The 26,832-nt window shown below is 45.5% G+C and overlaps 1 protein-coding gene across 5 annotated transcripts in view; it reads left to right on the plus strand.

Moving 5' to 3' along the window:
• Positions 1-274: 274 nt before the first annotated feature.
• The window catches only part of LOC108929377 (glutaminase kidney isoform, mitochondrial-like), a 30,968-nt gene continuing 4,410 nt past the window's right edge, over positions 275-26,832 (plus strand). Inside the window, exons 1-15 of one of the 5 annotated variants that reach the window (XM_018743879.2) lie at positions 275-652; positions 11,722-11,818; positions 12,698-12,819; positions 16,804-16,933; positions 17,053-17,132; positions 18,743-18,906; positions 19,253-19,311; positions 21,891-21,923; positions 22,057-22,115; positions 22,763-22,829; positions 23,353-23,403; positions 24,244-24,420; positions 24,527-24,658; positions 25,085-25,177; positions 25,727-26,367. In XM_018743879.2, coding sequence (XP_018599395.1) covers positions 447-652; positions 11,722-11,818; positions 12,698-12,819; positions 16,804-16,933; positions 17,053-17,132; positions 18,743-18,906; positions 19,253-19,311; positions 21,891-21,923; positions 22,057-22,115; positions 22,763-22,829; positions 23,353-23,403; positions 24,244-24,420; positions 24,527-24,658; positions 25,085-25,177; positions 25,727-25,879 — 1,623 coding nt within the window. In that variant the 5' untranslated portion in view covers positions 275-446 and the 3' untranslated portion in view covers positions 25,880-26,367. Of the gene's footprint in view, positions 653-11,721; positions 11,819-12,697; positions 12,820-16,803; positions 16,934-17,052; positions 17,133-18,742; positions 18,907-19,252; positions 19,312-19,473; positions 19,494-21,890; positions 21,924-22,056; positions 22,116-22,762; positions 22,830-23,352; positions 23,404-24,243; positions 24,421-24,526; positions 24,659-25,084; positions 25,178-25,726; positions 26,368-26,832 lie in introns of those variants that run through there. The other 4 variants (XM_018743888.2, XM_018743861.2, XM_018743871.2 and 1 more) reach the window with 4 other exon arrangements.

Below are 26,832 nucleotides of genomic sequence, written 5' to 3' on the forward strand. Positions count from 1 at the left end.
TATTTAAATACTTTACTAAATCAGCTAACTGTGACCGGTTCAAAAAAGCGAGATAATACCAATCAGTAAGAGCGTTCTGCTGTTCTCTCGTTGAGACAAGATAACTAAAGAAAAGTGTTCGAAATCCGGCGCTGTGTCGGCGTGCGGAAGGCGTGAACTGCAGCAATAAACGACGAAGCAAACAGCCTGACGGCCAGCCATTCAGAACGAGGCTTTATTATACTGCGCGAAGGCGCCAGCCAATGGGATTTGAGGAGGGCGTAGACGGGCAGTTTTCACGCAGCGGTGGCGGCGGTTCTCCTTCAGTATGAGTCACTGCGCGCGCCGGCCGGAAAGTAGCAAAACTGTCGTTTGGCCTTTAACGGTTAACAGCTATTATTAATATTTAACAATCAGTTTGAGAGGAAACAGCAACAAATTAAACGCACTAGCCCGACAAGACTGAGATGTTACAGTTTAGGTTCTCCTCAGTGCTGAAGGAGTTGTTTTACACGGGTTTCCCGCGTTCGCTGGGTTCTGTCAGAAATTCGAGGTCGTGCCCGGGGGTCGCGAGAGGACTTGGTGTGAGGTGCGCGCGCAGGGCCCTGTGCACCAAGAGCGAACCGATTCAGGCGGATCATGTCGCCGGAGAGAAGGAGAGCCGCGCGGACAAGTAAGTGTGTGTGTGTGTGTGGGGCCAAGCGAAATGTCAATCATCATGTGGTCAAATGAGAATTTGCTAGAACAGGTTCTTGTCTGAGACAGAACTTTAATTTAACGCGAGTGACACTGAGGCGAACGCGGTGTTCAGCTAGTAAGAATTTCACTCAGTATACGCAATACTAGATATACTGCGGAAACACAGCCTATTCAGGTTATCCAGAATTGTTGCAAAATACATTTATGATCCCGATTTGGGATGTACAGAAAAAATGTGTGTGTGTGTGTGTGTGTGTGTGTGTTTGTTTCCACATGAGTCACTCACTGAGGATTAGTGTGGCGCACAGATAAGGAGATGGAGGCCCGGCTGCTGATGAGGTTGGTGATGACGAGGGTGAGGTCACTGACTGACCGCTCGCTGCCCGTCTTACCATGGATGCTCATACATGGACTGTCCACCCAATGGCCCAAGAAGATCAATAACAGCTGTATTTCCAAAATACCTCAGGGTGAGGAGAGTAGCTGTTCAGATAAGGTGGCACAGTGGTGTGGTTAGAGGTGTCACTGTGACTGTGCAACCTGAAAGTCCAGCAGGGCTTGGATCCTACCTCCTGCTGTAGTTTCAGTGATGAAGGTTCTAACGCCTATGTGATACAGTAAACATTACCCTGCCGCATAAATAGGTAAATTCTAATAATTAGCTTAGTAGCAGTGTACAAGCCTAACAGTAGAAGTTGTCCTGGAGAAAAGCATTTCCCAAATACGACATGTTTCTTCATGTCTGTTCACGTCTATATGAGCCTGAGCCTCGTCACAAGCATTTCGATGCCCGGTGTACCCAGTATAACTGCGCGAATGACAAACGACTCTGACTGAAATTAATTAATATAGTATTAGAGCAAGGTGTCAGTTAAATAAAGGTTGATATGATGTTCAGTAACATTGAATAGAAATTCCATTATTTACTAAATGGTGCATTTCTCAATGATTAATTAAAACTGTAGTTTTGTCCCTGTTTTAGCAGCTATGAATCATGTCAAGTGTATGAAACAGGGCGTTTTAATAACTATTAAAGAAAGATGGTGTCAATGGACAGGTTGGAACTGGGATGGGTTTGACCTGCAGTTGGTGTTGATAAATAACTGGATGTTAATGTACCATAAACACATTGAGTAATCGAGTTAATAGCAGCCGCTTCTGAGCTAAACCCTGGTGCATAATATATATAACCAGTATTACAACAGTGCTCCTTCTCCAAGGTTCTCTTGGGGCGCCAAGCAGGCATGCAATGCCTGATGGACGTTACCGAGTTGAGGTTGCGTTCGTCTGACTTCCATCGTTCACTCATGTGAGCTGGTGTCAGGCAATGTGTGCTGTCCCCCTTTCGTGGGACCTCCATGTGTGAATCATGTAGTGTTGTTCTAAATGACCTTGAGTTCCGCAGAGGAACATTACCTCCTCAGGATGACAGCCGCATTGTTTGCGATAACTTCTTTTTAATTCACGTTGATTTGAACTCTGGTAACAAGACCGGTTTTTACCCTGCCTGCTAGTTCCAGTTAAATTCAGAACAGACGCCCTTCCATTTGTTCACGTACAGACGGAGAGGAGCATTCTGGAGATAAATGTTTTCTCTGACAGGTGGATCTTAAAGGGGCTTTCCTTGCATATGGTTGTACAGCTTCTTCCATCATTGTTGTCATGAGACCCAGCTGCACAACTCTCTGCCCCAAATTGTGAGTTTGAATATTGGATGACCTTTCACCGCATACCAATAGTCTTATTTTAATTGTCTATCAGGGCAATGTGTGATTTCTCTCATTTGTTCATTGCTTCTTTGCACTTGAGAGATTCATAAAACATGAGTAAATCATACAAGTGCTGCTGCTGGGGCACAGCTGTTAAAGCAGGGTGACAAGGTAGACTTCCTCTCGCCTCTTGAACGTGCCTCGGACATGTGGCACACAGAGGTAGTGTCAGCAAATGTGCTTTTCATTAGCTAATGGGCAGAGAATCTGCCCACTGATGGCACGGCTTTTCCTCTGTCTTATTATGAAAATGCATTCTCTGCTGTAAGCTCTGTACATTTTTTAATGAAATTAAAATTGATTATTTCCTGTGATTTAGGTTTAACGATTTTCTGGGAAATCCCAGCCAGGGCTGGATGAAGCAGGCCCTCATTGAGGAGTGCAGTTTCTCTCTTGATGGAGGCCTGTGGACTCTGAGAGGTTGTTTAACTTCACATGGGCAAGGTGGCGCTCCACTCGAGTGAAAAAATGACTGAAGGACTGCCAACTCGAGGCAGTGATGTATTCAACGTCTTTAGCAAGTGGTTTCATTGGAAGTAAACTCTGAAGCAGGTGAAGCTTAATGACAGCAGTATGTTTATTGTATGTGAGCCAACCGGGACAGAAATGTTGCTTGGCCAGTTAGATCCACTCGCTGCATTCGACTACTCTGTGCTCCAGCTCATCTGCTCTTTGTCAGTCTCCTGACTTTCATCTCATTTTATTCTACAGAGATCCGACCACACGCTGGGTGGGACATGTGACCCAGCTCAGTGGGTATTGTCAGACTAAGGAAGATGTAGTCTCTGTTTTAATAAGGGTGAATTCTTACACTTGGGCCCATAAATATAAAAGCATTTTACTGCATTAGTGGCAGGGAATTATGAGAACTTGTATCTGAGAGGTGGCTGGTTCAAATCCCAAACAAAGAAATTAAATATTTGTTGTGTTATTAATCGCAACCAGGTAAAATTGTCAGCAGCTGGAATGAATAGAAACCATTTTATGATATATTGTCAAAGCACTATATCTCTGGAGAATGCTTTCATATTAGCAAAGGCCCGATAATGGTTTATATCATTAAAGTTCTTTTTGCCTGAATGATAACAGAGATGTGAGCAAACCTGCGTATCTGGCTTTATCGCCAGGCCGTGTTTGTTGTTTAATGAGAGGCTGATAGAGGAGCTCAAGTTCTCGGCCTTGTGGACCATTTGCTTGTGAGCCTTGGCTCACTCAAGCAGTCTCACTGCACACTTCTTTTTGGACGTTTGTCCTCACGCCAGTCAGCTTGAAATGCTGTGGGTTGCCATGTTGATAAGCTTTGACACAGGGCCCCCATTGACTTATGATCTAAGAGCAAGGCGAGCAGATATGACATTCTTCTACGTATCTGAAAGCATTCTGTAAGTCTGGAGGGTGGTGTTGTTTGAGCATCACAGAGCCATTTCCATTTGAATTGGAACACCCTAGGTCAAAGTAACCTGCTCTTCTCTTTCCCCAGGCTAAAATTACTTTGGGGGATTCTCATGCTTTCTAGCAGATCGAGTTGTTCCTGAGAAACTGTCTCATTTTATTCTAAAAAATAAATGACTTTGGAAAATCCTTGCAAGGGGAAGGCATCTGGTACTGTGGAACAGTGCCCTTCAGATTATAAATATAGATTTTTGTGCTTCTTTCCTAGCATGCCTTCTTTCTTGGGCGTTACTGCATGAGTCCCCTCAATTTTCACTCTCACTTAAGCAACACAAATCATCCTCCAGCCTCCGACGGGTGGTGACAGCATCCGCCATCATGTTCCGTTAGATGTCTGACTGCGTGGGCAATGCGTGGAGTGGATCTGCCCTGATAATCGCATTTGACATGATTCATTCAGCGAATGTAAACTCCACACTAAAATCCTTTTTCCCCCCACATATAAAAAAAAAAAAATCTAATTTTCAACGAGGCGAGTCACAACAGCTGGGCAGCATATAAGTAGACTCCATATTAATGTAGATCAGCACTTTTCAATCTAAATACGTATCTGAATGTTTGTATTTTTTAATTTCCATGTCCTTTTGAGGCCAATCCCCTGGAGTTCTTTATTTAGAGCAGGATTATGAGGGAAGAGAGCGGAAAGGCTCTGCAGTATTATGCTTCTCACACTAACCATGATGGGATCAACCTGTGTGATAACCCCACGTTTGTAACAGGAGGTGATCTTTTCTTAGTTGACATTGGGGGCAGCCCACACAAGTACTCGCATACCATTTACAGCAACACGTGCAGAAGTCTCTCACCTGTTGACCTCTTCAAAGTTTCTGCAAAACGTTATGGCTGATGGTGGCTGGTCGTTGGCTGTACTTGAACCTGAGCCGCAGAGCCCGTCTTCCATCCTTTTGTCTCTGACTAGACACCTGCTTCTCATATTCACACAGGAATGAATGCAGGATGGAGCAGCCCTAAGTCGTCTCAGAGAAAATACTGAGGGAGCAGTGTATCCATCAGTTTTTACATATGTATTTTCACTGAAGTAATTCATCCAAGTGGGGCAATATTGTGCTGCAGTGAGTAACATTAGTGTTCGCAGTGCCTGGGTTGTGCATTTGGACACAGACTCAAATCTGACTCCGTGGGGATGTTCTTCTTATGTTCTCCTTAGATTTCTGCTGGGTGATCTTGTTTTCTCCCACAGTCCAAAAACATGTTTCAGGCGAATTGGTGAATCTAACCTTTGACTGACTCATGTCCTGTTCGATATGTACCCTGCCTTACATCCTTTGTTAGGCTCCTGACCACCATTTCTTTAAAAGCTCTTGTGTATCTTTTCCCTCATCACAAGGCTGTTTTCCTGGCAGGAAAGATGTCCCTAACAGCATCTAGTCTCTCTGGTCCTAGCAGCACTTGGGCTCTGATGCAGGCAGTATTCACTTGTGCCTCTCTGGGAAAACAACTGTCATTCTGTGAGGCTGCCCTGTCTGTGGCTGAACAAACAGTTTCAAGCTTTTCACCTTGCGTGTTTCCTAGCCCCCCCATCCATGCATAATGTGAGCACAATGTTCATCACGGCCAAAAGACCATTAAATACTGAAATGCCCCACCAGCTAACTTACATAGTAAGATTTGTACATTAGGCTGGTTACATGGCTTACTCATTTACACAATTGTGTAATTTTTGTTGTGTCAATTCACAGTAAGTACCTTGATTAAGGTTACTGCAACAGAAGGTATGATTCAAACTAGGTCTTCCAGTTGACTCTAATCACTGTGCCACCTGCTGGCTTCAAATAACTTATCTTCATTGTTTGGCATTACAGTGTCAGTGCAACTTTTGTAATACTTCTGAAATGACATTGTGTGTGTTTCACATAATTACCACTGAGTAGTAGCAGAACAACATAGCATTGATTTACAGGTTTTATTGATTTGATATAATTGAATAAGAACCCAGATTCCTCTTGCTAAACTGTGCTACTGTACCTCCTCTGCTTGTTTACAGTGGAGACATAACTGGAGAACTCTGGCCCAGCAGTGCTGCCTTAAATAAATGAATGAAAGTGTGGCAGTTGGCCAGCAGGCCACTGAAGTGTTTGCCACTGAAGTGGAAAGGGAAATGGTGCAGGACAGATTGGTTGGCATCTGTTTTATTGGCTGTAATTTGACTGTCTGCCCTATGTGCCTGTCCAGGAAATCAGTCACTCTGCAAAGTGCTTTCTGCTAATAGACTGTGGCCTGCTTGTGCTATTCCTTACTGGCCAAGCTGTTGAGATCCTCATGCCTGATGCGTTCCATTGATGGTGGTTTCTTGAGTCCAACCCAAAGAAACTAGCAAGGGTCATGCAGGAGGCAGCAATGGTGCACATTGAACACATTTGCCGAATTTTGTTCACAATGGCTCTTTGTCTGCCATGGAGAAGACTAAAAAATTTTTTGGTTTCAAGGTAACCATTTTTCTGGACAGGTGTACAAGTTGTCCTCTTTGAAGGAGAGGTGTAAGGTTTTTGGTCTTCTCCAGCAAGTACAATATTCTCTGTTGGCACTTAAAGATACTGTTCACCAGTTGCAGTGGCATGGATGCAATCAACCCAAAAAACTAGCTAGTTAACAAGTATTAGTGGCTGTTGGGAATTGACAGTGTTGATGTGTTTGGGATCAGTGCTGAGGCTGTGAAGATATTTATTAAAGCACATGGAATATGTTACCATTCTCCTTTGCCAATACCTCTTGAGGTCTTGTTTGGGTTTGGCTGCTCTTCCACATCTGTTAAAATAATTTTTTTAGCTTGAGCTATTCTTGTGAATTCAGGTCCACTGTTGGCATGTTGATGAGTGCAGCATGAGTTTGAGACAAACTAACAACACTGTGTGTGTTAAATACTTGTGTAGTATGTCTGCTCCCTGAATATGCAGTCAGGCTGAAGTGAGCCAAGCTGACATTGGTGTTTTATCTTCTGTGAGTTTTTCCCACAGTTGTGGATCTGGACATGTCTGATTCTCTGGTTTTGGTGTGGATTGAGCTCTGGGGGCTTCAACTGGAAGATTTGGTCTGACAAGTGGCCATAAAATTGCATAGCCTCACAGGAATGTGAGGCAGGTGGTGAATTTGCTGGGGGTGGGGACCAGAAACCTGAGGTTAGAAGTAGCATTTGGTGGTGGAATGAGAGGCCTGCTCCCAGCAGGCTGACACTTCATGCAATGCCAGAGCTCAGCAGCACCAAAGGTTTATTTGTCTATGGAAATTAGATGGAGATTAGAGATCTCTGTACTTGTGTGACTGCAGGACAGAGAAGATGGAGTTGAAAAATAATACATACAGCACACAAAAGACACATGAAGGACACAGTAAGCTTTTTAACACATCATAGCCGTTGCATGTGATATTTGCATGACATTGCATTGTCTGTCTATTAGTGTCACTCATAAATGTTTTTTTTCCCTCTCTTCAATTTCCTGCTCACCTTTCAAACATGGGTGTAAGTACTTTTTAGTTTTTTTTTCTTTGTGTTCCTCTTTTTTTTTTTTTTTTTTTGCTTTTAAGATTCCAGTAGCAATATGCTTGTCTACAGTCTATCCAGAAATGACTCCAGGGATTAAACAGTCACAAACATTTATGAAGTTAAGAAACTTACTGACAGTAAATTTGCAGACCTCAGATTTTCTTTTTAAATACTAATACGTCACATCACCTTAAAATTGTATTGCATGTGGCTGAGAGAAAGAGGCTACATTAATGCAGCCCTGTTTTCTCTTGTAGTTTCACTAGTATTATTTGATTCTAGGTTTGTATCATGGGAGACATAATCTCTGGGTCATTGCTGGATTGATGTGTTGTTCTGCTGAAGGTTGTTCTCAGAGCAGAAGCCTCCTCCTTTTTCTTTGCTTTCCATTTGAAGATTTCTGAGACAATCTACGCTTTTTGTGTCTGTATGAACTTTTTTGAAAAGCTCTCATAATGTGTCCAACTGCATCTTCTCTTTTCTTCTTTTTCTTTTTTTTTTTTGCATCCAGTCAAATCTAATAGTTCAGTTTCTCCTGCTAGGATTGAATGCATTTCAACCTACTACCTGCTACGTGCATCTGTGCTCATATATGTTCTTGAGGTCATGTCTCATGCCTGCCTATGGTCTGGATCTCAGAAATGTGTCTGTTCAACATGTGTCCTGCGTCACACTTGCTTATTAAACAATGGCAAAATGCTTATTTGGTCCAGCCAGAATTGTTTTTGGTAGTCCGGATACCTGGACCTCAGAAAGGGACATGAAGTGGATACCCATCCATCCATCTATCTTCCTCCGCTTATCCGGGACCGGGTCACGGGGGCAGTAGTCCAACCAGAGCCCCCCAGACTTCCCTCTCCCCGCACACCTCCTCCAGCTCCTCTGGGGGAACCCCAAGGCGTTCCCAGGCCAGCTGGGAGACGTAGTCTCTCCAATGTGTCCTGGGTCTGCCCTGAGGCTTCCTCCCAGTGGAACATGCCCGGAACACCTCCCCAGGGAGGCGTCCAGGAGGCATCCGGAACAGATGCCCGAGCCACCTCAACTGGCTCCTCTCGATGTGGAGGAGCAGCGGCTCTACTCCGAGCTCCTCCCGGGTGACTGAGCTCCTCACCCTTTCCCCAAGGGTGTGCCCAGCCACTCTGCGGAGGAAACTCATTTCTGCCACTTGTATCCGCGATCTCATTCTTTCGGTCATGATCCAGAGTTCATGACCATAGATGAGGGTAGGAACGTAGATCGACCAGTAAATTGAGAGCGTCGCCTTACGACTCAGCTCCTTCTTCACCACAACAGACCGGTACAATGACCACATTATTGCGGATGCCGCACCGATCTGTCTGTCAACCTGTCGCTCCATTTTTCCCTCACTTGTGAACAAGACCCCGAGATACTTAAACTCCTCCATTTGAGGGAGCAACTCCCCCCTAACCCGGAGGGGGCAATCCACCTTTTTCTGACTGAGAACCATGGCCTCGGATTTGGAGGTGCTGATTCTCATCCCTGCCGCTTCGCACTTGGCTGCAAACCTCTCCAGTGCATGCTGTAAGTCTTGATTCGATGAGGCCAACAGGACCACATCGTCCGCAAAAAGCAGAGACGAGATCCTGCGGTCACCAAAACAGACACCCTCCGTTCCCTGGCTGCGCCTAGAAATTCTGTCCATGAAGATAATGAACAGAATCGGTGACAAAGGGCAGCCCTGGCGGAGTCCAACATGTACCAGGAACAGGTCTGACTTACTGCCGGCAATGCAAACCAAGCTCCTGCTCCGGTCATACAGGGAACGAACAGCCCGCAGCAGCGAGCCCTGAACCCCATAATCCCGAAGTACCTCCCACAGGATGCCACGAGGGACACGGTCGAATGCCTTCTCCAGGTCCACAAAACACATATGGACTGGTTGGGCAAACTCCCATGAACCCTCCAACACCCTAGTGAGGGTATAGAGCTGGTCCAGTGTTCCACGGCCAGGGCGAAAACCACATTGCTCCTCCTGAATCCGAGGTTCAACTATCGGTCGGATTCTCCTCTCCAGTACCCCGGCATAGACTTTCCCAGGGAGGCTAAGGAGTGTGATTCCCTATAGTTGGAACACAATCTCCGGTCCCCCTTCTTAAAAAGAGGGACCACCATCCCGGTCTGCCAGTCCAGAGGCACCATTCCCGAGCTCCATGCAATGCTGCAGAGGCGTGTCAGCCAAGACAGCCCCACAACATCCAGAGATCTCATCTACCCCCAGAGCCTTGCCACCGAGGAGTTTTTTGACTACCTCAGCAACTTCAGCCAGGGTAATGGATGAGTTCCCGGCCTCAGCTTCCTCTACGGAAGGCATGTCAGAGGGATTGAGGAGATCCTCAAAGCACTCCTTCCACTGCCCGAGGACATCCTCAGTTGAGGTCAGCAGCGCACCACTTCCGCTGTAAGCAGTGTTGGCAGAACGCTGCTTCCCCCTTCTGAGTCGCCGGACGGTTTGCCAGAATCTCTTTGAGGCCGATTGAAAGTCTTCCTCCATGGCCTCACCGAACTCCTCCCAGGCCCGAGTTTTTGCCGCGGCGACTGCCAGAGCCGCATTCCGTCTGGCCCGCCGGTACCCGTCAGCTGCTTCAGGAATCACATGAGCCAGCCAGGCCCGATAGAACTCCTTCTTCAGCTTGACGGCATCCCTTACCTCCGGTGTCCACCACCGTGTTCGGGGATTGCCGCCGCGATAGGCACTGGAGACTTTATGGCCGCAGCTCCAAACCGCCGCCCTGCCAATGGAGGTGTGGAACATAGTCCATTTGGACTCAATGTCCCCAGTCTCCCTCGGGACTTGGTTGAAGCTCTGTCGGAGGTGGGAGTTAAAGACCTGTCTGACAGGGGCCTCCGCCAAACGTTCCCAACAGACCCTCACTATGCGTTTGGGCCTGCCAGGTCTGTCCAGCTTTTTCCCCCGCCATCGAATCCAACTCGCCACCAGGTGGTGATCAGTTGACAGCTCAGCCCCTCTCTTCACCCGAGTGTCCAAGACATATGGCTGAAGAAACGACTACAAAGTCTATCATCGACCTCCGACCTAGGGCGTCCTGGTGCCAAGTGCACTGATGGACACCCTTATGCATGAACATGGTGTTCGTTATGGACAAACCGTGACTAGCACAGAAATCCAATAACAACTCACCACTCGGGTTTAGAACAGGGAGGCCGTTCCTCCCAATCACGCCCCTCCAGGTGTCACTGTCGCTGCCCACGTGTGCGTTAAAGTCCCCCAGTAGAACGACAGAGTCCCCAGTGGGAGCGCTTTCCAGCACTCCCCCCAAGGACTCTAAAAAGGCCGAGTACTCTACACTGCTGCTAGGCGCATAAGCACAAATGATAGTGAGAGACCGTCTCCTGACCCGAAGGCACAGGGAGACGACCCTCTTGTTCACCGGGGTAGACTCCAACACATGGCGGCTGAACTGGGGGGCTATTAATAAGCCCACACCTGCCCGCCGCCTCTCACCCTGGGCAACGCCAGAATAGTGGAGAGTCCACCCCTGGTCGAGAAGAGTGGTTCCAGAACCCAAGCTGTGAGTGGAAGTGAGCCCGACTATATCTAAACGGTATCTCTCAACCTCCTGCACTAGCTCGGGCTCCTTCCCCGCCAGTGAGGTGACATTCCAAGTCCCAAAAGCCAGAGTTGGCGCCCAAGGTTTGGGTCGGCCGGGCACTCAGCCCCGACCACCTCCCAAATCACAACGCACCGGCCCCTTACGGCCTCTCCGGCAGGTGGTGAGCCCACCGAAGAGCGGCTCCACGTCTTGGCTTCGGGCTGAGCCCGGCCAGGCCCCGTGGGCATAGACCTGGCCACCAGGCGCTCGTATGCGAACCCCCTCCCAGGCCTGGCTCGAGGGTGGGGCCCCTGTGACCCCATACCAGGTGGAGTAAACGAGAACCTTGATTTAATAGTCATGAGGGGGTTTTGAACCGCGCTTTGTCTCATCTGTCACCCAGGACCTCTTTGCCTTGGGAGACTCTACCAGGGGCATATAGCCCCAGGCAACATAGCTCCTGAGATCATTCAGGCACTCAAACCCCTCCACCACGTTAAGGCGCAGAGGGGTGAAGTGGATACCACTCTTGCATTTTATTCCCTAATAAAATCATAACAAGTGAAAAAGTGTTTGGAAGAACTGGAATGTTGAAATGCATTATTTAAGACTGGCAACATAGCGCCTTAGTGCCGTCATGCTTTTCTTCCAATAATTTCTATTTCTCCCTCCTTCTTGCGACGATCTTTTGCTGTTGAATTTCTTACATTTATTTGTTAGTCAAGCTGCTTGTTCTTACTGTTCCCAGGAGAAGGAAAGCAGGCGTGCTACCCAGCCTGGAAGACCTGCTCTTTTACACCATTGCTGAGGGCCAGGAGAAAATACCAGCACATAAGTTTGTCACGGTGAGTAGCTGACTGCTTCAGCACCTGAACTGTGACCGAGGTGACTCTAAGGTGATCAGATCAGCCCATTGTAAGGTCAGTACTGGGACATGATTTTAAACTGGACTGTTTGCATGAGTGAAGGTGCTGTTTGCAAAAGAATCCAAGTTCAAAGTTGAGCAGTCAGGCACTGCAGTTATATGGGAAGCTGCTTTACCTGGAAAGGAGTATTAGATAAAATAGATTAATCTGGGTTTGGGTGTAACCCAAACTGCCTGCTATATTCTCCCGCTCACCACCATCTGTTATTTTTGCGATTCCTCTATTGCCGCCGTCTGCGGAATTATTTGTTCTTTGGCAATGTGTTGTGTGTAGCCTTATTTTTGGAATAGCCTGAAAAAATTGCACATACATATTTTTTTTTTTTTCCTGTGTGTACCGATGAGGTCTTCATGTAGGGATGGCTGGTAGTGTAGTGGTTAGAGTTACTGCTTTTGGATCTGAAAGGTTGAAGGTTCGATCCCCACTTCTGGTTGTAGTAACTTTGAGCAAGGTACTTACCCTAAATTGCTCTAGTGAAATTACCCAGCTGTATAAACTGGTAAAAAATTGTAAGCTTGTAACTGTTATAATTGTAACCTTAACATTGTAAGTCGCTTTGGAGAAAACTGTCAGCTACATGAATAAATGTAAATCTCTGTCAAACATGCATAAAACGGTTCTTATTCAGCAACATGTCGCTTACTGTCTCACTGAACTGTTGACTTCCTCAGTGGGGAGAGTGATGTATGTTATACAGAGTACCAGTGTCCCAAAGTTTTACTTGAGTTGCTGCTGAAACTTGATCTTTTAACCCTTTGCATCAACTGTGTGTGTGGTATTTTTTTTTTTTTTTAAAAGGCTCTCAAGGCCACTGGCCTGCGGACCGGGGACCCACGTCTGAAAGAATGTATGGAGATGCTGAAGGTCACCCTCAAGTCCACCTCAGATGGAGTAATGCTGGACAGACATCTCTTCAAAAAGTGAGTGGTTCTGGATCCCAGGGTGGTCTCGAATGAACTCGCTGTGTCTGGATCTCTGCCCTTCTTCCTTTGTCCTCCTTGTTTCACTGCTTTGGGTTCCCTGGACAGCCCAGATACAGTGAGAATGGTGCTGCAGGCTCTGGAAATTTTCAGCTTATTTACGTTAATTTATTTAGCAGACCCTTTTATCCAAAGCAATTTCCAATGAGCTCTATGTAATGTTATCACTCCACATACCTTATTCACCAGGGTAACTTACACTGCTAGATACACTACTTACAATGGTTCACTCATCCATACATCAGTGGAGCACACTCTGTCACTCACACACTATGGGTAAACCTGAACAACATCTCTTTGCACTGTGGGAGGAAACCCACGCAGACACAAGGAGAACATGTAAACTCCACACGGACTGAGCAGCGATTGGTAACAAAAGGTAAAATGGTGCCGGCATGAGGCGACGTGTTGATTGCTTCTCCTCGCAGACTTGTTAGTTTAGTGTATATTATTTTGTTTGTGTCACTATCTCTCCAGCCAGTTTATTCTCTTATTACTTATGACCGCCAAACACTTCTGCAAATACGTGAAACAGTGCGATTAGATCTAATTCTTAGCGTTAGAGAGCTGAACTCGCTACCTTCACTCTGCCGCGAACAACATCATGACCGCGACCCACCTGGGACCACTCAGAAGACGCGAGCTCAGAAACGGGGCCGCAGGGCCAGTGTACAGGTGAGAGTGAAACACCGTGGGCTAAGACCTCCGATGCCCAGCATTTTCCTGTCCAACGTTCAGTCTCTGGACAACAAACTGGACGATCTCAGAGGTCGACTTAAATTCTGAAGAGACTTGCGGAACTGCTGCATTTTCTGCTTTACGGAGACGTGGCTCACCGCCAGCACACCGGACCACGTGGTCCAGCCCGAGGGCTTCTCAGTCTACCGCGCAGATCGGACTGATTCATCAGGGAAGAAGAGAGGGGGGGGCGTATGCTTTCTTATTAACGACGCTTGGTGTACGAATGTGGAAGTGACTGCACAAAACTGCACTCTGGACCTTGAATACCTTCTGATCAAATGCTGACCGTTCTACCTGCCCAGGGAGTTCTCGGCTGTACTCGTGGCCGCAGTTTACATCCCACCCCAAGGGGACACACACAGCGCTCTGAACGAACTGTACCACGTCGTCACTAAGTACGAGAACAAGCACCCAGATGGACTGTTCATTATCTCTGGGGCCTTTAACCAAGCCGATTTTAGGAATGTGTACCCAAAGTACCATCAGCACATCTCCTGCCCCACCAGAGACACAAACACCCTCGACCACTGCTACACTTCACACAAAGGTGCGTACCGCTCCCTGCTGCGTCCGCACCTCGGGCAATCAGATCACGCCTCGATTCTACTGCTCCCGGTCTACAAGCAGAAACTGAAGCGAGAGGAACCTGTGACGCACACTGTACAGCGCTGGACACCAGAAGCGGAGGAAAGGCTTCAGGACTGCTTTGACTCCGTGGACTGGAACATGTTCAGAAACTCATCCTCTAATCTGGACGAGTATGCCACAGTGGTCACAGACTTCATCAGGTACTGTGTAAATGTCTGCATACCACATAAAACAGTCCTCTCATTTCCCAACCAAAAACCGTGGATAACTGCCAAAATCTGAAATAAGAGCCGCGTGCAAACTTGCGTGTTTCAGTCCAGAGACATGGACACGTACAAGAAGAGCAAGTACGAGCTTCGCAAAGCCATCGCCAACGCGAAACGGGAATACAGCAGGAAGGTGGAATCGGAGTTTAACTGGACTCGAGATGCACGTAGGCTGTGGCAGGGAATCCAAACATTAACGGACGCGGACGTTGACGGGTGCCGCTCTGTCTCTCCTTGACGAATTGAACGCGTTTTATGGCCCTTCGAGTTCGAGAACAAATGCCCCCCGGTGAGGATCCCCACAGCGCTGCATGATAACGCCAGTCTCACCGTCTCTGTAGCACAAGTGAGAAAAACCTTTAGCCGTGTCAACATGCGCAAAGCTGCTGGTCCGGACGGAATTTCAGGGCGAGTTTTAAAAACATGCGGCGAACACCTGACTGCTTTGTTCACGGACATATTTAACACCTCCTTGAAAAGCTCAACTGTACCCACCTGTTTCGAAAACACCACCATTACCCCCATTCCTAAGAAAAACAAAGTGAGCTGCCTTAATGACTATCGCCCAGTGGCCCTGACCCCCATTGCAATGAAATGCTTTGAGAGGCTGGTGCTGGGACACATTAAGGACACCATCCCAGACACTTTGGACCCGTTGCAGTTTGCCTACTGCCACAACAGATCCACTGAAGATGCAATATCACACACACTTCACACTATTCTGTCTTACCTGGATAATAACTGCTATGCAAGGCTATTTGTGGACTATAGCTCAGCATTTAACACTGTCATCCCAACCAAGCTGATCCAGAAACTACCAGGGCTGGGACCGAGTGCTGCATTGTGCAATTAGATCCTGGATTTCCTCACCAGCAGACCCCAACGTGTGCGGATTGGCAGTAATACCTCCTCCCCACTGACCCTCGACATTGGCACTCCACAGGGAAGCGTTCTGAGCCCGGTGCTATACTCCCTGTTCACAATGACTGTGTGGCCAGTCACAGCTTCAACACCATCGTAAAGTTCGCTGACGATACCACCGTTGTGGGTCTGATCACCAACAACAATGAGACGGCCTACAGAGTGGAGGTGAGGCTCCTGGGAGAGTGGTGCCAGGACAACAACCTGTCTCTCAATGTCAGTAAAACTAAGGAGCTGGTGATTGACTTCAAGAAACAGGATACAGTTCATGCACCCATCTACGTAGGAGGGGACAAGGAAGAGAGGGTCACCTTCACTGTCAGACTCACATGGACTGAGCACGCAGCATCAACCATCGAAAAGGCCCATCAACATCTCCACTTCCTCAGGCATCTGAAGAAAGCCCAGATGACCACTACAGTTCTCACCACTTTCTACAGGTGTGCTGCGGAGTCCGTCCTCACGGGGCGTATTGCATCCTGGGGTGGCAGCTGCTCCATACAGGACAAGAAAGCCCTACAGAGGGTGGTCAAAACGGCTCAGGGAATCACGGGCACGCGGCTACCGGCGGTCGAGGACACCTACGCCACACGCTGCCTCAGAAAGAGGATGCGCATCGTGAAAGATTACGGTCACCCCGCACGGGCACTTTTCTCTTCTCTGCCATCTGCAAATGGCTGAGGCCTATTCGAACCCGCACTGCTAGGTACAGGAACCGCTTTTACCCCACTGCTGTAAGAGTATACAACACTCACCAATGTGCCACCTTTAGTAACTAGAGTTGGACTGCTCCTCCCAAGCACATTGGTAAATTACACTGCCACTTTAAGCATTCTCATTCTCTCATTCTGAGTTCTCTGGCTGTCAACTGGTATTTATTGCTATTACTGTTACCATTATTTATTGCTGTTGCTGTTGCACTACTCACTGTCATTGTCATTGTTTTGTTTATGCAGTATTTCTATTGTCTCTGTCTTTGTCCATAGTCTGTGGAGAAGCATTCAGGAAGAATTTCATGATACTTGTACATGAAACTTGTACCTATGACAATAGACTTGAACTTGAATCTACATCCTCTCTCACCACCCAGGCGCTGTGAGACAGCAGTGCTACTCACTGTGCCACCCTCTATTTCCGTCATTGAATTTATGTAGTTCTTTTTTTCAGTCCTTTGCATATTGATGAAATGTTCAAATGCTGTGGAGATGATGATAATGTAGATAGTAGCAAAGCTACAGATTTCCCACTAGCAACACTTAACAGGTTATTCTGCTGTAATACTGCAATTAGTGTGTAGTTTTTTTTTTCTTCCATATTGACAAGTGCAGAACTCTGACCTGTTCTAAGACTGTTTCCTGACACCCATACAGCTGCCTCCTCTCATCTGTCCTACCCCACCCAATACCAGGTGTGTGCAGAGCAATATTGTGCTGCTGACGCAGGCGTTCCGAAAGAAGTTTGTCATCCCAGATTTCCAGTCTTTTGCCTCACACGTCGACGAGCTGTATGAGAGTGCAAAGAAGCTGTCTGGGGGGCAGGTGGGTGGAGGGGGGATTTTACGTTTTGATCTTTCTGTTTTTGTGTGTGTGTGTGTGTGTGTGTGTGTGTGTGTGTGTGTGAGAATATATGTGTTCACTATCCACTCTGTGGTCTTCAGGTAGCCGACTACATTCCTCAGCTGGCCAAGTTCAGTCCTGATCTGTGGGGGGTGGCACTCTGCACTGTGGACGGACAGAGGTGGGCTGTTTTTTAATCTTTGAAACACAAACCGCGATCTGTTGAGTGAAATGGTTTGTCTGCTATCATGCTCTTCACTCGACGTGCTTTGGGATTAAGTTATCCTTACAAAGCCATGACATCCTGCTTATGATCTATATCGAGTTGGTCTGAGCCGGAAAATGTTTTCTCCCAGATTAGCCGACCAAAGGCAGGTGGCTCAACAAACAGAATGGGCAATATTGCAACACTGTCATTCTCTGCTTCTGAATCCCTTTGAGGCAGCCAGCTTACCCCTCCAGCTACTAAAAAGAGTGTATTAATTTAGAAACGGTAAGGGGAGGGTTTCTCTGTACATGATGCGTGTCCTGAACGACTTGCCTGACTTTCACTGTTCGTTTAAAATTTGATTTAAGAGCTTGTCTCTGTTTTCCGAAGGTTTCTGATGAAAACACGCTGCTGTCAGTGACCTTTGTTTATTTTGTATCTACAAGTCCAAGGGTAAAATTGTGACAAAGGCAGTACTGTGTTCAGAGGTGTGTTCCACTATGCTATTTGATTGTGTTGACACTGAAGAGGTGATAAGATAATGTTAATATTCGTGTTTACAGATGTTTAAAGCCCCTCATCAGCAGGGTCGTCTTTTCACTGGCGTTTTGAAACATAATAAGATAAGAACTTTGCTGTATCTGCACATGTTTTCCAGAGCAAAGGCATTTGTGTTCCCTCCTACTTTTGTAGTCTCTCCTTATTTCTTCAGTTTAACACTCTTCCTCTCTTGTTCTGTCTGTCTGTCTTACTGTCTGTGTATCTATTACTGTCTGTGTATCTATTCTCTTTAACAGAGTTTATTCTTTCAGTGAGTGAGCTTTGTCTGTCTTGACAACTTCACCAGGAAAATCTGTGCAGTTTGCTTCTGGGGTGTTTTAGTTCCTTCTCTGTAGAAGCCAACTTGATGTTCTGCACTTGGTTTTACTGTTTTTCATTTGCTAATAAAGTTGACAGTACAGACATGCGTTGCTTAATGACTGGGACCCGTTCTGAGAAATCACTGCAAATATCACACAGTGTACTTGTAGGCTATACCATGTAGGTTTGTATTACACACCTAGGGTATATGGTATAGCCTATTGCTCCTAGCAAGAGATGCGATAAACATGGGATTTATGATGCTTCTGCCAGCGTAACACAGCATACTGTTTTACAGTTTTCTTTTTTTATAAATAGAGTACACTCTAAAATAACGATAAGACATATAGTAAATGCATAAACCAGTAACACGTGTTTATTATCCAGTATTATGTACTGTACATAATTGTATGTGCTATACTTTTATACGACTGGCAGTGCAGTAGGTTTGTTTACACCAGCACCACCGACAAGTAACATGTTGCTCTACAATGTTACAGCATCGCTAGTTGATAAGAATTTTTCAGCTCTGTTATAATCTCAGGGGACCACCATCGTACATGCAGTCAGTTGTTGCCCGAAACGTCGTTAAGCAGCGCATGACTATTTGGAGGTCATTGTATCTTTGACAGTTCATGGCCATGTGACCTATGTCAGTGTGTCAGTAGTCTAAGTTTCTGCATGCTGTGCTTTGAACTCAATTTTGTCTTTCCTACCTGCAGACACACAGTGGGTGACACCAAGGTGCCCTTCTGCCTGCAGTCGTGCGTGAAGCCGTTAAAGTACGCCGTTGCTGTGCACGATCACGGCACTGAGTACGTTCACCGCTTCATTGGAAAGGAGCCCAGCGGTCTGCGCTTCAATAAGCTCTTCCTCAACGAGGATGGTGAGGAACCACAGACTTTTGTCAGCATCTGTCAAACCTCATTCATTCACATCTTGTAAATTGAAGAGGAAAAGGAACAATTTGTTATTCTACACCCTAGTAAACTAGCCTGCGTTATGGATCACAGATAACACCATACTTAGATTAGCAGATCACTGTGGGGAATAATGGGCCTCTTGAAACAAAACAGTTCACTTGTGGTAGAAAGATGGGTAAACTGTCTAGTTTACGCCTGTAAAGTAAGGTCTCCTCCATCAGTTTTTCTAACCCAGTGTTGCAATAGTGTAATTTTTATGTCATAGTCTATGTGTCTCTAAGATGCAGCACTGTGTATGTTTCTCTACAGACAAGCCCCATAACCCTATGGTAAATGCAGGAGCTATTGTGTGCACCTCCCTCATTAAGGTAAATATAAGAAGGCCTTTTGGATTTTTAAGTCTCAAATACAGTTTATGTGATTTATAAATATTGCGTTTCATATTAATGTTTTAAAGGTACCAATTTAGACGCATGTCATGAATAAGTGTGAATTTACTTTTGGTGCACGTTGTAGGGGCTTCAGTGAAGACCAAAGCCTCAAGATACATGTATGTTGCACAATGGTTTGGTAGATATGAGTCAGGTCCAAAGGCACCTTAACATATCTCATGATGTCATGTTTCATACTAAACTTCACAGTAGTGCTTGTATTTTAAATTTTTGTGTTTAGTTTAAATATCCTCACAGCACTTCCATCTCTAACAAATTGTGAAAAATCTCCCGATTTAGCTATTTAAGTAGATACTCTGCTTTAATTAACAAACTTAGTTTGATAAGCCCCAGGCAGTTGGGTTCCGTAAAAAAAAGCTGTAATAGCAAAACGCTGTAAGACTTCTTTATTTGCATTTTATGAACTTCTAACAAAATTCCAATTATAACTAATTTAAAATTAAGTAATGCATCATCTCAACAAAGTCCTACTGAATACCAGTTGTTGATGGATTTATCCCGTAAACATGTGCAGCATTCATCTTGTCATTGATCACCAACACTCAGGAACGCTAAAGAAACTATAAACACCATGGAAGTGAATTGAATTAAGGTGGTTGCAGGCACCTTTTCAGTTTGGGTGTTGTTTACTGCCATCTGTCAGCACCCCACATACTTGCAGATCGCTTTTGGTGTGCAATAGATTTTACAAAACTGAAGAAAATGCAGTTAAATACGCAGGGAAATGTATCTTTGAAAAGTTGAAACCCAATTTTCTGTAATACAGAAGAACTTTAGTAGTCATTGCTAATCTCTGTTCCTCCATGACCATGACAGACTTAAGAGTGTTTCTGTTTGACTTTGTTACCTTTATGCCAAGTGTACAGTTTCTGTTTTGCATTCTTTACTTTGAGGAGGGGGCTTCTTATCTTTCTGAAACAAGGAAGCAACAGTCCGCTATCAGTTAACAGAGGTCTAAAAAGATAACAAGCAGGTACTTGAACCGTAGCCATGCAGAGAGCAGGCCAGACGTTTCCTATCTGAACTACTAGCAGCTCACCCACCATTGACCACCACCACCCCCACCTCCCAAAAAAAAGATTTACTTCTCCATGTTCAAGGGTATAGATAGCTGGTAGTTGTATTGGAGGGTACGGGAGCTGTGAGGTCATGCAATCCGTACCACAATTCAATATCTCAGGCCCAACATTGAGTCCTTTGTCTTTTGGACTCTTGACAGTTTTGCTGCATTTGGGTCTCAGGAACACAGGGGTTGAGCTCCTGCAGTTCTGCTCCCATTAATTTGTAAATCAACTTATTGCAGCTGATGATGTTTATGCTATCTAAAAGAGCAACAGCTTTTTGTTTCTCACATCATCTGATCATACATGTAAACAAAATTTAGACATAAGTCAATGTATGAATGAAATGGGAATTTGTCATTGGTCTTCATGGTGCAGCAGGCAGCACTGGTATCTCACAGCTTTTGGGTTGTGGGTTTGAGTCTAGCTCAGTCTGTGTGTAGTTTGCATGTTCTCCCTGTGTTTGCGAGGGTTTCCTTCCACAGTTCCAAGAGATATTTAAGGTAAACTGGTATCTCTAAATCGGCCAGTTTGTGTATGTGTGAGTGATTGAATGAGAGTTACATTGCCCTGCTGTGTGAGAGGGTGAAAGATTGGAGGAAGTCTTTAGAGTAAACTACCAAGCACTGTAAGTCCCCTTGGGCAAAGATGTCAGCTAAACATCAGTTAATAATTAATCTTCTCTGTTACTCTCACTCTCCTCTGGGTGACGTGTGTAATTACAGTAACCCCCCCCCCAACCGTCAATGCCACAACTCTATCCCAGGTTGTCACTGTGCTACATGCTAATGGGGGCTGAAGCATCGAGTCACCCAGATTAAATACGTTGGCCTTAATCCCTGTGGTTTTAGCTGCCTCCTCATGGCTTTCCTTCACTCTGGTTGAGGCTCTTGCCTGGGCTTAACATGCACAGGTGCACAGGTTGAAGGCAGCAGCCCCTCAGGTGAAATGCATAGGATGTACAGCTTTCTAAATTTTCACTCCTTTATAATCTTGTTTACACCATTACATGCTTCCTTAATGCTGTAAAATGTCAGAATATTAGTGCACAGTAGATCCCTTTGCTTACAATGGCTCAACGACTTACTGCGTCATTAGCTGTTTGTTCAGTACAGTAAATGACTGACTTCTCTTTATAGGCCTCTTTGACACTTATCATAGTGTTGGAGTTGGCACCTTTGATTTACACTAGTTTACTATAGCCCCTACTGTACCTCTAATATCCATGTATGAATTTATGAATTTGTATTGTTTGTTTTTAATACCTATTTGGTGACTGTAAATTTACAGGAAATTTTTGCTGAATAATAAGATATTGTTTTATTGTGTCTTTTTTTAAAGGATTTTTTGGCATTTTTCTTATGTATGCTGTGATTTTGTACTTTTTGAAATTTTAAATAACTTATGTTAACATTAATTTCATTCTTTATTCAGCAAGGAGCCAGTAATGCAGAGAAGTTTGATTATGTGAGTAAATTTAAATAATAAATTATAAAATTGTTTTCTTCCCCATTTTGAGCAACTTGAGAAACTAAAGCCGATGTACAGAATCAATATCTCTGGTGAAATCTTTTCACTAGCAGTTTCACATTCTTTGCAGGTCATGAACTTCCTGAACAAGATGGCAGGAAATGAGTATGTGGGCTTCAGTAATGCTACGTGAGTAAAGGACTTTGAGCCCTTTGAAAATTCCCCGTAGTGGTTTTTCATGGGCTGGTCTCATTATGACACAGTGTTTGTGTTGTTGACTGCAGATCCTCGTGTTTCTTAGTAATGTCTGTAGTCACAGCTGAACATCAGTTGATCAGTTTAATTCTTTGGTGTCATTGTGGTTTAGTTTGGAAAAATTCCTATAAGCAGTTTCCAGTCTTATTGGTGCAAAATGTTACCTTCTGATGTCAGCAATAAGAATTGTTCAGATTCATTCAAACAGGGGTGTAGCAGGGAGCATATTGATTGTAGCCATCATCTTGAAATTAAGACTTTTGTTGAAATGCCACTTCTGTTGTAGTACCCTTGAACAAAGCATTTACAAAGTATTTAAAAATTACCCTGCTGTATAAACAGGGTACAAACATACTATTATAAGTATGTTTATAGTATAATATAAGTATATTATAAGTAACACTGGTGAAAAGTGTTCCTTAAACGACTAAAAATTCAAGCAGTTACTCAGGATATGCAAGGTGGTCAGTTGGGTCATACCGCTAAAGATGGTGATCACACTGAGAGCTAGTTGCTGGGGGACTGGATGTGTTGGAGAAGTGCAACCTCAGAACCTCATGAGCCGTGTATCTTTAACACAGATTCCAGTCGGAGCGAGAGTCCGGAGACCGCAACTTTGCCATCGGATACTACCTGAAGGAGAAGAAGGTTTGGGCTGCTGAGATCTCATTGATGATGATCTTTCTTTTTCAAAATTATAATACCTATACTGCTTCTGTTTGTATTGCAGTAGTATATTATTCATTTTAAATGTGGAGAAAGTAACACAATAGTAGTAATACTAATATTATTAACTCGCATTAGAAATAATGCATTGATATTGACTCCAGAAAAGGTTGTCATAATTTCCCTTCCTGCCCCTCTGGTCTCTATGTCATATTAATTTGTGACCATCCTGTATCCCAAAATGTCCCTTTCTGAAAGGTGTATACAGTGCTGCTGGAAAATCTTGCAGCAGAAGTCAAGAGTTTCTGGTCTTTGTCCTCTAATAATTTTGTATGTCGCTGTTCCCTGTTTGTGTAAAATCAACCCTTTGCTCATTTTGTTGTTCTGGTAGCTGTGTTTTGTTGTGGTTTTAAGCCTGAAAGATTGGTGTGAGCCCTGTCATTAGGCCTCTATGTCTCCTGTGTTCAGCAGGAAGCTCATTTCATCTCTCTCTACTTTCCTCTAGTGTTTCCCTGAGGGTACTGACATGACGTCCATCCTGGACTTCTACTTCCAGGTGAGCAGCTAAGGGGGTGTCAGCTTGAGCACATAGCTGTAGGGTGTGGGAGTGGTTCAGGCACTGCTCATGTGACTAGAGCCAGGGAAACTTTTTGTAGCCTTGAGAAATGTCAGATCTTTAAAATGAAGAGTGTGTGTAAATTTCTGTCTTAATGGACAGGTCCTTAGGAATGTGAACGCATGCTTGATGACCATAAGGAAATGATGATTATGAAATATGTGATGAGGTGTGTCAGGTGAGTCACACAGGGGAGATGGTGTCAAGTGTGTGCAATCTAAGCTTATTCAGTACTGTCAATTCAAGGTGGGTAAATCTCAGTGTGCAGTGGGTCCTCTTTGCCTCACGATTTTCTTATTTGATAAGCAGTCAAAAAAGTGGGTTCACTTTAGCAGGAAGCAGACAAATCTCAGGTTCAGCTGAAAGTAGTAGAACACAGCTGAAAGTGGCAACATGTGAGACTGTGATCATCAGTGTGACTGCCTTTGAAATTTTCATTTTCATGTAATTTAATTTTTTCTGTAATGGTAATGTCTCCTCTTAAATGACCGGTGAAGAAAACATTTTTTGGCATGATAATTGGCGCTGAGGCTATCTGTGTTACTGATGCATTAACGCAGTACTGTGTATAAAGGTACAGTGAGGTATGTGGTCACTGACCATACAGTACATGATGATTGTAGTATTTTGTAGGAAGACGGACACATTATCTGACAGTATCTTTGTCCAACCTGGTCATCAGATCCCCTGTATTCCCCCCCCCCCCCCCCCCCAAACACTTTTACTTTATCTGGTTGCATCTAATGTTCGATCTAAATCAGTGTTGCCCCTCTTTGGCAGCTATGCTCAATCGAGGTGACATGTGAGAGTGCCAGCGTCATGGCCGCCACCCTGGCCAATGGTGGATTCTGCCCCATCACAGGGGAACGTGTGCTCAGCCCCGAGGCCGTGCGCAACACGCTGAGTCTCATGCACTCGTGCGGCATGTACGACTTCTCTGGCCAGTTCGCCTTCCACGTGAGTCCCATCTTGTGGCCACTGCTGGTATTGGTCAGGCACCTCCCTCTCCATGGTGCCTCTGTTTCACTGAGGTATCGTGGGTAATCTGCCTCCACTGCTACAGGTGGGGCTGCCAGCCAAGTCGGGTGTGTCCGGAGGCATCTTGCTGGTGGTGCCTAATGTCATGGGCGTCATGTGTTGGTCTCCTCCACTGGACAAGCTGGGCAACAGTGTGCGGGGCATCCAGTTTTGTACGGTAGGCATCGCCACACACATTACGTGCACCCTTGTTTGGTCACATACATGTTTGTATGCAGTGCTGTGGTGTATCGCACTGATGTATTTTCTAAAAACTTTTTTTTTTCTTCCCAGCAAACACTTATGTACTCAATTAGCGAACAATAATAGAACAGCATTGCCTTTAGGATCTATGACAAACATCTGGATCTATGCTGTGACTGTGTTGGTAACCCAGTAAACACCTCCACGGTCCCCTTAGCTGCAGAGCAGTGCTGCAGTGAGGAGCTCTTTAGGCTCCTCTATACTGACTGTGTTCTTACAACGGCAGGTCACAGGCACTGATAGGAGTTATAATAAAGGGAGGGGCAGGTAGGGAGGAGCCGGAGAAGGAGTGTGTTTGAGACTTTGTTACCGTCTGACTGCACTCTGTGCTGCCTCTCAGGATCTCGTGTCCCTCTTCAACTTCCATAACTACGACAACCTGAGGCACTTTGCGAAGAAGCTGGACCCCCGTAGAGAGGGCGGCGACCAGCGGGTGAGTGCAACTCCGTTTCCCCACCCCTTCCCCGTGTGACCCTCCCTGTCCCAGCCCTGGTCACACTTCTCTGGAGAGGTGTGTTGGGTATGAGGCAACAGTCTGTCTTAAGTAAGATGCTGAAAGGTTCAGGGATACGAGCCAGGTGTGTGTCAGGAGAAACACCTCTGATGGTTGTTGTTTTAACTGAATATGAGTTTATTCTGATGTTGCAGTGGCTGAGGAATGTGGTGTATTGTTTGTGTACAACATAGATGATTAAAATAGAGGGCAAATGAAGGGCTCTCGCTGTGTGTGGTCAGACCACCACAACTGACTGTGTTAGAGGGCTGTGTGATTGGGTCCCAGTTTGTGCGTGCGTGCATGCGAACCTAGGCGTTGTACCGGTTGGCTTTCAGCTGGAGATTTTCAACAAACACTTGGAAGCCCTTGCTGAAAGCCTTTAGCATTGCACACACAGCTGGTCCTCATCCAGCTGAAGATGAACACATCTGAGAGAGCTGACGACAGAAGGAAATGCTAATGTTGTGTCCGTGTTGCTTGAAACAGCAGTACTCCTTTGGGCCGATGGATTACGAGAGCCTTCAGCAAGAGCTAGCTCTCAAAGAGGCTCTGTGGAAAAAGGTGTCGCCCACAGAGTCCCACGAGGACAGCTCCACCACTGTAGTCTATAGGATGGAGAATGTTCTGGACCACCACTAAAAGGCAGACATCGCTTTGAGATTGGGGGGCTTTGTGGAGAAAGGAGGACCACCGCCCCATCGCACCCCTCTCCTGTGCCCTCGTACGGACCACTGTATAAACTTCCAAGGCAAATATTTATTTTTCAGTGGCTCTGATGCATTTTAAATGTTACAGTAAATGATTGTGTGCTGGAGTGAGTTACTGTATGTTTTCTGTTGCGAGTTGTACTTGTTCTTTTGGTTGTGTGTGTATGTGTAGGTTTTTTTTTTTTTTTTTTTTTTTTTGCGCGCGCATCTCTTGCACACAGACACGCAGATACACATACACGCCTCAATACACTCGAATCTATCCAGCAGCCCTTGCTAAGGTGTTTCTCCTGATGGGCTGCTCAGTGTTTCTTCTGCACTCCTGCTGGAGCAGAACTTCAATTGGTCACATGTCTGTCATTCCCAGGAGTCATTCCTTCAAGTCTGCTGCATCCAGCAGCAGTTTGTGTTTTTTTTTTTTTTTTAAAAAACCATTTCTAATCATTTTAAAAACTAAACTTTAATGTTCTCTCACTATGTGAGAATGAGGAGGTTCTCACAAACCTTACTCTTTCATTTGGTTCATAAATGAAATGACATTGACGATATCAGCGTTTTGATTTTTGATCCTCTGAATGACACCGTGGTCCCACATGTCCATCAGCTGTGGAAAAAAAAAAAGTCAGCGTTCCAGAAATAGAACTTGTGGGTCACTTCTCACAGGCGCTGACGTGTATTTCACCAAGGAAACACACAACACTCAACAGTAGATCAGAATCTGAGGGCGACCACTTCTACACACACGTTTGACCTCCTTCCACTAAATCTGCTGTACACCAGCATGTCAGGCCGATATTCCCCAGTTTTTGCGCTGCGGCCTGAGGGGCGGGTGCTGTTTGGCTGAGAGCTCTTTTCCTGCAGGTAACTGTAGATGTCACGTTACCC

Source organism: Scleropages formosus, chromosome 12 (genome assembly GCF_900964775.1).
Source record: "Scleropages formosus chromosome 12, fSclFor1.1, whole genome shotgun sequence".
Taxonomy (NCBI): Eukaryota; Metazoa; Chordata; class Actinopteri; order Osteoglossiformes; family Osteoglossidae; genus Scleropages; species Scleropages formosus.